Consider the following 12119-nt stretch of genomic DNA (forward strand, 5'->3'; position numbering starts at 1 on the left):
GGCGAGCCGTCGCAAAGGCACTGTAAACGCTGTGGCAAGACAGGACATAACTCGCGCACATGTAAGAAAGATGTAGAAGATGATTTTGAGTAGAATAGCTTATTACGATTTCTCTTTACTATCATTGTTGTGTTGTAATAGTCATGTAATAGTCATGTAATAGTCGTGATTTTGGTGTGATCTTGGCACCGTGAGCCACTCGCTATACAGATACGTTAATATACTCCACTATCTTCTTTTATTATATATATATAATAAAGTCTAATCTGTCTACAACACTTGGATATGATGATATGTAAGAGAGTTATGTATTACACTAGATAGTGAGATTTTAGCGCTGTATAGTACTATATCTGAGCTAGGCAAGAAGAGTATCTTCGTCGATACTATCGCGCCGTTTAATAACGAATTGTGCCATAGGGTCTGCAACTAGAGCCCAACCCATTCTCATGATAGTGGGAGTGGTCCCCTCTGCTAGCTTAAAGTCGTACTTGAGCAAGATGTGGCAGAGCGCAATCTTGACTTCAATGGCTGCAAAGAAGCGCCCTGGACAAGAGTGTTTCCCAAAACCAAAAGCCAAATGCTCGGGACTTGTGGACACAAAGTGGCGCAACATCTCCCTGTCAGGATCACCTGCCATCTTCACAAAGCGGTATCCATCAAACACATCGGGCTCAGGGTAGGCTTTTGGGTCGAAATGCGAGCGCAATGGGAAGCCAACTTGTATCCCTCGGGGTAGAAAGACGCCGTTGGAAAGAGTAACATCCTCCATTACCAAACGTCGCATCAAGACTAGAATTGAAAATGAGTTTCACATCAAAGGACAGGGGGTGAGGTACTGACGCGAAGCTCCGGGCTTCAACCGCTGGCTTTCTTTCATAAAACTGTCCATGAGCTTCAGTTTGTACAGTCCAGCTTTGGTCATGCCGCTCTCCTTCAGAACGGTAACCAGCTCATGTCGAAGAGGTTCTATATACTCCGGGTACGCACACAAGTCGTAAAGAGTCTGGCAAAGTTGGTCGGTTGTCGTATGAATCGCTGCCAATGAGAATCCAAGTTGTAGTAATGCCGGATGATAAGGCCTACCACCGGCCAGTTCGTGAGCCCATTGAACAGCGTCACTATACTTCACCTTGTTCGAGGAGGCGGCTGAGGATCTAGACTCGGCAGTCCTCTTATCCACAACGGGCTGGATGAGGCGTATCGCCTCTTCAATCTGCTGGCGCACCTTTCGAACCTCCGGAACGAAGCGCCACACGATAGGACGGAGAAAGCTATGCCATTTCTTCAGTGCCTCGACCCCGAAAAACAGGTTGGTGGTGTAATCAACTGTGATTCTCAGCCAGGCAGGGTTCCGACAGAGCTCCGGCCCGAGGAAGACTCGAGAGGATAACTGTGCTACAATCTCGAGGACAGTTCCCTTTATATTGATTGAGTGCCATTCTTTACTCGGTTAGGCTGGAAACGTAATTGTCAAATCTATGGGCCCATGCATGCATACCTTTGTCATCCGTCCAGTGGTCGCGGAACGCTACTGTTGCCTCGGTTGAAACATCTTTGGTAACAAGGCCTTGCCAGATACACACCAGTCAGTCTTACTCCCATTCATGCGCGATGAACGTAGCTTACCAAGAGACGGGTTAAGCTTTTTTGTCAAGACCTCTTTTGCCATGTCGTTCAGGCCGTTGTGCGGACTAAAGTTGGTAAAGGCAGGAATGTGCCCGAGAAAGTCCTAATTACTTCCATAGTCAGGTCCTCACATCGCTTTTGTGTCCGTTGAACAACAACTTACATCTGCTAGAAGCTGAGTGAAGTCGAAGCGATTGTCGTTCCGAATCTCGCTTACACATTCAGGTGCCAATACCACCACCTGCGAGTTGTCTGTCTGTACTCGGAAGGCCTTGGACGACTATAGAAGCCAAGTAGTCAGCTTAATTCGTTCTATCATTTACAAAAGATAACTAGAATAACTCACCTTTGCGTATCCATCATCCAACAAACTCTGGGCGTTGAGAAAAAAGTTTTCTTTCGATCTTTTGCCAGACTCGAATAGGCCATGCCCATTGACCAACGGGAGTGCCTGCAGTCGATACTTTGCCAAGCATATGCTCCCAATCCTTCGGACCAAAGCGATCGCAGTAATAGCGAGGATGAAATTGATGGCAAGCCCGATGCCAGGGTGCTGGAGGGATTCGCCGAGAGAAATGTGCAACATTGCTCAATGAATGATATCAATTGGGTGAAGCTCGGTGTCTCAGCATTCCAAATTAGATATGTCCTGTCTTACTTTGCTAGTACACCCCAGAAAATACTTTCGCGAAGCTTGCAGATAATAGCCAAGTGGTGATTTTGGAAAGCTTTTGTGATTAATACTACGAACTCGCCAAGGTGATAGGATTGCCACTTTTGCATACTATGGGTATGAGCTATTGTTGCTGGTTTGGCGCGGGAGACGGGTGCCTTGGACTAGGCAGACTTAACATGCATTTCCAGCGAATTGGCAAAATAGCCGATTCGTAGCAACAATAGCCGTCGTTGTTCCCAAAACGTTTCTCCTTCATATAGCGGGGCAACTCGAAACGCCTTACCAACCGAACAAAGGTATTTTTGTTATCGACCCAATGGGGGCATTTGTCATCAACGCGAGGGAGGATTTGTTATCAACGCAAGGGGCCGACCAGATAGGGATAGTGCAATCCTTCGACTACACACACAACAGGGATAGTATAACAGCTGTGCAGGGTGCCTGCCATCTATCCGGTGCTCCATTTACTCGTCCGTTGCTTTTACAACCTCGTGCACGCTTAACTTAGGGGTGGGTCGATCCCCGCCTTCCCGCCTCGCTTGAGGGTAAGAGGTATTTAAGTCTGTTTCCTTGTCTGTTCTGATAGCCCTTAGCTAGTGGCAAGAGCAATCCCCTACACCTTTTCATTCACCACTCTCTCGTGTTCAGAGTCATTCCATAATCAGCAACTATGTCCAAAATCGCTCTCATCACCGGCAGCACTCGCACTCCCCGTGTGGGAACCGATGTTGCAGAATGGGTTCATGAGGTGATCAAGTCACGCCCGGAAGACAAGCTAGAGGTTCAACCTCTGTCCATCGCCGACTTCAACCTGCCAATCTTTGACGAGCCCGTCATGCCTGCCATGGTCCCAGCCATGAAGCAGTTCACCAAGGATCACTCCAAGAAATGGAGTGAGGCCATCGCGTCCTTCCAGGGCTACATCTTCGTCATTCCCGAGTACAACGGTAGCATGTCGGGGGCCACCAAGAACGCCATCGACTACCTGTACAACGAGTGGCCCGGGAAGCCTGTGGCCGTCATCAGCTACGGCTCGCATGGCGGAGAGCGCGCCAACAAGCATCTCAGTGAGAGCCTGGAGCTGGTCATGAAGATGAAAGTCGCCCCGACCAAAGTCCAGCTCGCGTTCGCCCCAGGTACTGACGTGTTCGCCGCCGTCAACGAAGGCGTTTTGGGTGAGGACACCAAGAAAGCGTGGAATGAGGCTGGAGCCAAGGATCAGATCCTCAAGGCTTTCGGGGAGGTGAAGGAGATTCTAGAGCAGTAGGAACCGGACGGAGCAGTCTAAACCCAACAAAAAACCTACCTAGATATGCTAGGTTCGCCCTCACCAACGGAAAATCAAGTTCCATGTATTGAACACAGCTTGATTCTTGTATGGTAAAAAGTTAACCTAAGTAAAATATTAGTCCATCAAAATACATAATTGAAGATGATGCCGTCACTTGATCCCTATCCTCAAATCTCACCGGTATCTCCATTACAAATCCTTGTCGTAATGGTCGGTCGCTGTGTCCATCGTGAGCCTTCATGAAACTGCAACGACGGGTCCTGAACAGACGGACCAATGCAGCCACTTCCCCGATTTCGGCGAGCTTCTTCCATGAACACTTGCAGCCGTTCGCTTGAAGCGAACAGGAGGGTGTTGATGGACTATAGAAAGTAAGACGATGAAGCCCTCTGAAGGAAAAAGACCAATGATCAGATCGGACTGACAGGAGCCTACAAGCTCTGTCAGCGGCAGCCATCTTGTCTGGGTTTCTCGTGGCTGATGTGAGCCCTCTGACTGCATAAGATATGATGATTATCAATCCCCCCTCTTCTTCTGGACGCTGGCTTACTATTAGTGCGTTTTGACGCCCCGAGAGTCGGGGTTGGGGGTTGCACAGCATACAGACCCCACAAGCGGCCGCGGAGAAAGAATGTCGTGAATTCCTTGCATCAATGTTCAAGTACCTGACATTCTACTGTGCTTTCATACTATCTGTGCGCCAGTACTGATGACTGTCTCCGACCTTTCATCATTGAACTCTTTAGTGAGGCGAAGTCTTTCGAGCCAACACTGCTTCTCTCCATGCCCAACCCAAGACCAATGCAGTGCCAGGTCCGAACATCACAAGAATAGCGCCGAGTGCCCCTATAACCTTGAACCAACCTGCCATGAGTCGTCCAGTACTTTTCAAGTCCCATAAATGGAGAAGGGCCCAGAACAGCCCGCTCCCTAGTATCAGTACATGATGACGATTGATAAGTTTGTCTGGCCCGATCTCCTGCAGAAGCAAGGGTCCTTGCCGTAGCCGAGCTAGGATGGACAGAATGTTGCTCAGGCCCCACGGTGACAACGCTGAGGAATAGATATGCGTTATGCCACTGACAATGCCACTAATGGCATAAGATACAAGTAGATACTTCATATCAGCACGAGGATTTTGAACTCGGTCGTTGAAGGTAGTGGTGGTGAGAAATGAGGCGAACAGAGGGTGGAGGACAGCCGCGCAGGTAGGTAGTAAATACCAATGGGCATACAAAGCATAGTTCTGCTGACATGCCATGCCATAGGCTACGAGGAGAAAGTGGCCCATTACAGTTGCTGCAACAGCGGATCTGGCGTAATGTGTGGGCACGAGGCGGTTGTCAGCAGCGGCGTACCGACTCGGCGGGGATAAGATATACTGGAGGAAGAAGTACACTGGAAAAGCGTATCTTGTGCTTTCCCAGTACCCTGAAAGTCCAAACAGGGGCCATAAAGCGGCAATTCCCATGCTATTGCCTCGCCGGGCACTTTCTACCAGGGCGATGACTTGGAGCGGGAAGAAGTCGCCCAGATACGGCAGCGTAGATAGTTGTACTGTTTTGTTGTCTTGATTCGTAGATAGGGCAGATCCTGTAGGTTCCAAAGTTGGGAGAGCGGCAAGACAGAAAGCCAGGAGTGGGATAGCACCAAGGATTCGCCATGAAACATGAGGCGCTCTTCGGTCAAACTCTACTGCCTGGAAGATGGTGTCCTGTCTTAGCGACAGCTCCGGCGGCGGGAGGAAATCTAACATGTGTGCTCCCGCGACCGACTGGCAATGAACATCTACGAGCATGTCGCCTGCCCGTGGCACAACATACAACGCCATTAGTTTGTGCCAGAACTTGTCGAATGCTTCCAGACGAGTGGCGAAGCCGGCCATTGCGCACACTTCCTTGGTACGGACCTGCCGGCTCTGCTCGTAGTCGCTCAGTGTGTCGCAGATCTGCCCGAACGATGGTGTTCTTGTTGTGCTCATCATTGAGTGCAGCCTGTTGGTCAGAGCGGCGGCGCTCTCTATAGCCCAATTACCACCCTGGCCACTATTTGCCTCTTGTGTCAACAATTATGTTTTGTAGGTGGAAGGGGAGGATTTAGGGTGTCTCACATGTTTGGTGTCATCTTGTGTATGGAATCTCCCAGGCAGACAAAGCGCCCATATGTCCAATGTCTATATTGGGCCTCCTCCAATGCCGCCAAAGTGGCTGCTGTCTTTCGATGCCAGAGAGCTTCAAAGGTCACATCCTGGGAGACATGGCGGTTCATAAATGGCTTCACAAACTTGGCCTGATCAGATTCTGTGTATCTCGGCAGATTCGGCAATTTGTGTGTTCTACTTAGCTTCTCAAATACAAACCAGAAGCAGCACTCGTCTTTCCCGACAACTACCAGAAAGGACCAGTCCTTGTTGAAAGTACGGTAAATGCTCGTTTTCTGCAAGCCTGGCACAGGGGAAGACATGCCATAAAGACACCTGTAGTCGGCGAACATGGCTATAGACCTGTTAGTGGCGGATGTCTCCCTCTTATTGCGTATACGATATCGGTGTCTTACCTTTTTCATCATCATTTAGGTGTTTGAGGGCGCCATCGCTTTTGGCATGACGCCACATCTCACGGCGGATTCGACTGTACACACCGTCGGCTCCAGCCACTATATCTCCAGTGAAAATGGAACCATCTGCACAATGTACCTCAACACCATCCGGTAGGGTGCGAACAGAGACGACCTTTTTGCCAGTGAGAATCTTGCTCTGGTCCGGAGCGAGTTGATGGAGCTTCTGGAGGACCTGCCGCCGCTCAAGAAATGTCACCGGATAGCCCGTACTATGATGTATCTCAGCTTAGCGATCATTACATGGTGTTTGCACAGCTCCCATGACGTACCGTGCCTCGATCAATTGCAGGGAATCATCACGCCGTACTAGATCTCCTTGCCCGGTGAGCATGTCGTAGCATTTCAGAGGTTCCGTACACTCCAGGATGCTTTCGAAAACGCCAAGCTGATCAAGGATCCGGGAGCCGTTTGAGAAAAGGCCGATGGAAGCGCCAACCTGTGGGTCGATGTGGTCGCGACCTTCAAGAACGACGTAGTCGATCCCGGCCTTGTGCAAGCTATGGGCAAGAACCAGGCCTGCAACCGACCCTCCAACTATGACTACTTTAAAGTCATGACTTTTTTCGAAGTCACCCATGATCTGTTGGTTTGCGTATTCGACTGGCGGGTAGGTAGTTGAGTAAACACCGTGACCCACTTCTTTATGAGGATAGTAGTATACCTGGTAAGAACCCCAACTATATATTCTAGGACCTTTCAGATGTACACCTTGTAAAAAAAAACCAATGGTAAAATCGCACTGACACCCGGAAAAGCCAAGGCATCATCATCGCATGCTCAGGTGATGTGTGTTGATAGTCTTGTCCACTTTTGCTGATGAGGAGTGTCTGGGGCAGTTATAGGCGAGTTAGGTCTACTCGTTAACTCGACACGACACTGGTTGCGTGTTGGCAACCTATTCACAACATGGATCATTGCACTTTTTGCACAGAAGAGACGGAGTAACTCCATGAATATATCTGATCATTCTCCGGCCTTACATGCGGCCGACTCCAGTCAATATCATTGCGTGTTTGCGAGGGCAACAGTCTAATTATCTCCTTGTGCTGCGATAACAGCCATGTCTACTGCAAAGCCAATCTGTCGGGTCCCTATGAACATAGTTGTTGTCGGGTACGAACAGCGCTTGAGCGCACTTTTTGCTTTTCTAACATAACGGACCGACTAACAAAGTCCAATACAGAGCAGGTGAGCGGACTCGACCTTTGGTCAGTGAAGTAACGAGATCGACATCTAAATATTTGGATCAAAGGCATCGGAGGGCTCTCGGCGGCCGTCGCACTTGGGAACCGCGGGCATTCCGTGCTGATTCTTGAGTCCACCTCTGAGGTAGGCGGTTGTTGTTTTTGCTGAAGTACTTACCCTGGCTGTTTGGCGCGCTGACCGAAGCACAGCTATCTCATGTTGGTGCGGGAGTGGCATTGCCACCAACTACGCGGCAATGGTATGAATGTAGGTAGACTGCTCCGTGTTGCTAAACTCAAGCCTGCCTCAAAGACTGATGACGCTGTCAAATAGCTGAAGGGGTGCTTCAGGCGAATGACACTGCATGTGTCCCCCTGGACGGCATCGAGATCACCAAGTGGGACACTGGGGAATTGATCACTCAAACCGCGGCGAACCCGGTAGGGAAGCAGAACGCTGTACACCATGGGGACATGCAATTGGCACTTCTTGCGCGTGCTCGGGAGCTCAAAAATGTTGAGATTCGACTAGGAGCGAGGGTTGTGGATGTTGATATCGAAGCCATCGTCGCTCTTCTCTCCGATGGGCAACGCGTGGCGGCTGACTTGATCATCGCAGCAGACGGTGTGAAATCCACCTTGAAGGCCAAGGTTTGTCCACCTGAAGCAGTTGTACCGCTGCCCACAGGCGAGGCCGCGTATAGATTCACCCTCTCTCGGGACTTGCTGGAATCCGACCCAAGGTTGCGGGAGCTAGTCCAACGGCCGTGGGCCACGCGATGGGACGGACCTTCCCGCCACGTGGTCGCCTACCCAGTGCATAACCACCACTTGCTCAATGTCGTTCTCATCCATCCAGACAACGGAGACGCAGAGGAATCATGGACGTCGGTGACGGACAAGCAGAACGTGCTGGCGGACTACCAGGGATGGGATCCAACGCTTCTCAAATTGATTGCGCTTGCTCCACCCCATGTGCCCAACTTCCGGATGTTCATATATCCCCCAGCGCCCGTTTGGGTCAAAGGCTCGACCATTCTTCTCGGGGATGCGTGTCATGCAATGCTGTCAGTTTCGTCCCACACCTCTACCTGTACTTAGTTTTGACTGTAACTAACTTGTGACCCCCAACTAGTCCGTATCTTGGCCAGGGAGTTGCTCAGGCGGTCGAGGATGCGACTGCCATTGCCACAGTGCTATCGTTGATCGAGAACCGACAACAGCTTCCTTTAGCACTACGGGCATACGAGTCGTCTCGCAAGGAGAGGGTTGATCAGATCCAAGCGGCTACGTACCGTGCAAGGGAGCAGCTACACCTCCGAGATGGTGACGCACAGGCGGCCAGAGACTCGGAAAGAAAAGCTGCTTCGAATACGGGTCAAAATAGCGATGTGGTCAAGATGCAACATTCTTACTGGACGTGGGATGCTGCTGGGATGGCCGAAAAGACACTGGCTGCTTTGATTGTTGCCTAGTTAGGTAGTATCTGCAGTATCGTCAATATCATCTGTGACTTGACCTCTGTGCCTGCTGATTGGGTTGGAAGTTTTTTCTTTTTTATTTCTCGCATGATGATGAGATACAGCAACAAAGATAGCATGAACAATATACTTTCAGGCTTCCCACATAACTTCAAGTGTCATCAATATCATGACTGGTACCTATTCTCCTCACAGCTTCCCGTCTCCAAATCTGTTCACGTATTCAGCCAAAGCTCGGATTGGCCAGTAAAGCTTGTAGTTGGAATAGGAGATTACCCTGTAGAGCATGTTAGTCGTCCGACCTCGGCAAAGAGAGCAGGGGTAAGAATCAAGTACTCACCCATCTCCGACACCACCCTCGAGTGCCTCTTGGTACCATTGCCCTTTGGATTGCTGCCGAGACATGATCAATCTGAGTCCACGTTTTATAGGCTCCATGTCAGGGTATGCGGCGTGCATCAGCGCCATGCAGACCCAGGCCGTCTGCACCACCTGGGACTCTTGATGCTGAACGTACTCTTCACGCTGCAAGCTCAGGTAAGACTCTCCCCAGCCCCCATCAGCCTTTTGCTTGTCGACGAGGAAGTCGCATCCGCGACGCGACGCCTCACCGGTCGCGTACGTCTCTCCCGCGAGGGCTAGGGTTTCGAGCGCAAACATTCCCGCATAGGTGAAAGAGACGCCCCAGGCACCATACCAGCCACCGTCGGACTTTTGCGATTTTTTGATAAAGGACAGCCCCTGCGCCGTCGTCGTCTCGATATCAGCGGCACGGTAGCCGGGATACACCTTGCTAAAAGCCAAAAGAGCGGATACTGCGGCCGTGGTGCACTCGACAAAGTCGTATGTGACCATGGTCTTGCCCACAAACTCGCCCATCTCCAGCCACGCGAGCTTGGGCGAACCTGTTCGCTTCTCGTAGACTCCGAAGCCACCTGTGTCGTTCTGCAAGTTGAGCAGACAGTCGACGGCGTCGCGTAGCCTTTGCTCGGGTATCGGCTGGGCTAGATCCAAGTGGCTCATCTCTTGAAGCTGCATGACGGAGCGGAGGCCCTCGCCGGTGCACTCGCTGATCATGTAGCCCTGGTATCTGGTGCTGAACGGCCACCCGCCCTTGCGAGGCCATCGGTAGCACTTTTCCTGGTCCGGTACATTTTCCAGCAACTGGTGGTCCTCCAGGAAGGCATGGGCCCTGACGAGTGTCGAGTGGAACTTGGGATCAGCGCCCGCACCCGCCGCGCCGAGGGCCTGCACTGCTAACGACGTGTCCCAGACCTGGATGCCGTCCGAGAGGTTGCAGGCCATGCCGTCCTTGGTCATCCAAAAGTACTGCGTCATGGTTTGCCGATGGGCGCGGACTGAGCTCCCGTGAGGCCCCTCCTCGATGTAGCTGGCGACGAGGTTCCCGGCCTTGCTGATGGGTGAGAGCCCAATGTACTCGGTGTTTTTGTCTTCGGCCACGATGAGGTCCCAGACTTTGCGCTCACCACTGTATGCTGTGGTGGGCTTGCGCATGTACGGCAGGTATACGGCAACGGTCAGCCAGTTCATGAGGTTCACGAGCCACCATTTTGGATAGTTGTTGTCCACGGCGGCGAGGGAGCTGCGGTGGGCCGCGAAGTTGATTGTGTTGTACGGCCGCGTGTAGAGCTCGGCTTTGAGCTGCTCGGTGACGGCATCCCCGCCATAACTCCACTGCTTCGACCATACGTACGACATGGAGGTGAAGTTGGTCCGCGTATGGAGATACCATTTGCTCGGCGCGGCGGGATCCGAGTCGGACGAGAGCCTGACATGCCAACGCTGATTAGCCTAGGGGTTGCATGTCTTGTGGTGCTACAGTATGCATTGCATCCATTCACAAGGACTCGAGTATGGACCCGCGCAGAACAGGACGTGACTTACCACAACTCGGGTAGGAATGGATTGACGCATTCCCACTTCATGACCCCTAGGACGCAGAGCCAGAATTTGCCGATGCCCGGAACGTGTGTAGCTCCACCAAACGTGTGCAGCAGCTCCCGTGCCCTGACTAGGCGCGGGTCGTCTCTGCTCGCCCCCAGCAATCGCAGGACGACGTAGTTGAGGGCTGTGGCAATGGCTGAACTACTGTCAGCCTCAGCATGCCACCCCCAGCCTCCGTCGGCGACACGCTGGCTCGCAAATAGGTACCGCTGGATCTCGACAGCATACCCGGCGGGAAGGGGAGTGCCCGTCACATACCCGGCCAGGATTACACAGGGCAGGATGAAGTGGGGTCCAGTGCACTCGCTCGCCCACTGTCCCGAAGCCATCTGCAGTTGGCTCAAATACGACATGGCCCCTTGGGCAGCCTGTAACGGCGTTTGTGCCTTGGGTACGTCTGGCAAGTCCTGGAGGTTGTATCAGCCATCAGAAAGAGATACATCTAAAGCTGCGATCATGACCGTGTGGAAAAGAGAGACAGGGTTCGGTTTCTACTGACAATGTCCAAACCCAGGAAATGCTTCTCAGCCGTCGTCTGTGGCCACTTTGCCGCCTCCTCGTCAGACTCGAGGTACCGCCAGGATTGGCGGCCCTGTTCGTCAATCAACCGCCATTTTGAGTAATCAATTTTTTGGTCTTTGGCCGTGTCCAGAGACACTTTCCCATTCGTGTCCAGAGACATCTTCCCGTTGGTCGACGCTTCCCAAGATGCTTTATGTTGTCCCATTTTATTTTTCATTCAAACTATGGCACTCCGCTCAAATACAGCTGCCAACTTGCTAGTTATACGCAATAGTGATATTGATACACAGTCTTCTCAACAACCCCCAGCCACCAAAATGGTTATCGATTACCTGATTGGATGGATACATGTCATCTTCGGGTCGACCTGCCCTATGGAATAGACCAACAACGGGCACCTTTCATCTTGGCATTCCAATATTGGTAAAAGTGCCCGTGTGCTTTTGTAGAGTGGAGGCAATGGCAAGTACAACTTTCATACAAGGCCAGGAGTGATTGAGCTACAGTGTTCACCAAAACTTCTATTATGCTTTCTATCATGTAGTCTCATCCGATATACGAGATAAGGTACATTTTTACCAAAGCATTAACCAAAAACTGATGTTCCATTTTCTATGTCGTAGTTAAATTGCAAAAGATAAAGAACCAGTAAATAAAACTTTCCTAGTACTAGAGCACAAAACGCCAAATCCCACTGAACCAATAAAGTGAAAATAAGCTGAGACTCCTTGCATCAAATTCTGTGTTCTACG

General features: G+C 51.2%; 5 protein-coding genes across 5 annotated transcripts; 2 read left to right on the forward strand and 3 right to left on the reverse strand.

Moving 5' to 3' along the window:
- Nucleotides 1-358: 358 nt before the first annotated feature.
- COCCADRAFT_4868 (uncharacterized protein) lies at nt 359-2215 on the reverse strand (the record flags this gene model as incomplete). Its single annotated transcript, XM_007713898.1, has 6 exons — nt 359-792; nt 844-1443; nt 1502-1570; nt 1630-1732; nt 1793-1909; nt 1976-2215. 6 exons carry the CDS (start codon nt 2213-2215, stop codon nt 359-361), a joined length of 1563 nt encoding a protein of 520 aa, XP_007712088.1.
- A 760-nt stretch (nt 2216-2975) lies between these two features.
- Nucleotides 2976-3572, forward strand: COCCADRAFT_95648 (uncharacterized protein; the record flags this gene model as incomplete). The annotated part of the gene is made up of 1 exon (XM_007713911.1): nt 2976-3572. One exon carries the CDS (start codon nt 2976-2978, stop codon nt 3570-3572), a length of 597 nt encoding a protein of 198 aa, XP_007712101.1.
- Nucleotides 3573-5325: 1753 nt separating this feature from the next.
- On the reverse strand, nt 5326-6792 carry COCCADRAFT_70418 (uncharacterized protein; the record flags this gene model as incomplete). Its single annotated transcript, XM_007713912.1, has 4 exons — nt 5326-5641; nt 5707-6091; nt 6153-6424; nt 6485-6792. Coding segments are annotated over 4 exons (1281 nt in total), but the record flags the coding sequence as incomplete, so codon positions are not given.
- A 483-nt stretch (nt 6793-7275) lies between these two features.
- COCCADRAFT_36600 (uncharacterized protein) lies at nt 7276-8874 on the forward strand (the record flags this gene model as incomplete). The annotated part of the gene is made up of 6 exons (XM_007713913.1): nt 7276-7328; nt 7399-7403; nt 7468-7544; nt 7610-7667; nt 7734-8466; nt 8535-8874. 6 exons carry the CDS (start codon nt 7276-7278, stop codon nt 8872-8874), a joined length of 1266 nt encoding a protein of 421 aa, XP_007712103.1.
- Nucleotides 8875-9069: 195 nt separating this feature from the next.
- COCCADRAFT_4872 (uncharacterized protein) lies at nt 9070-11527 on the reverse strand (the record flags this gene model as incomplete). The annotated part of the gene is made up of 4 exons (XM_007713899.1): nt 9070-9157; nt 9221-10669; nt 10786-11252; nt 11345-11527. 4 exons carry the CDS (start codon nt 11525-11527, stop codon nt 9070-9072), a joined length of 2187 nt encoding a protein of 728 aa, XP_007712089.1.
- Between the last annotated feature and the right edge of the window lie 592 nt (nt 11528-12119).

The sequence above is a fragment of the Bipolaris zeicola genome, assembly GCF_000523435.1.
Source record: "Bipolaris zeicola 26-R-13 unplaced genomic scaffold scaffold_70, whole genome shotgun sequence".
NCBI classification, from domain to species: Eukaryota; Fungi; Ascomycota; class Dothideomycetes; order Pleosporales; family Pleosporaceae; genus Bipolaris; species Bipolaris zeicola.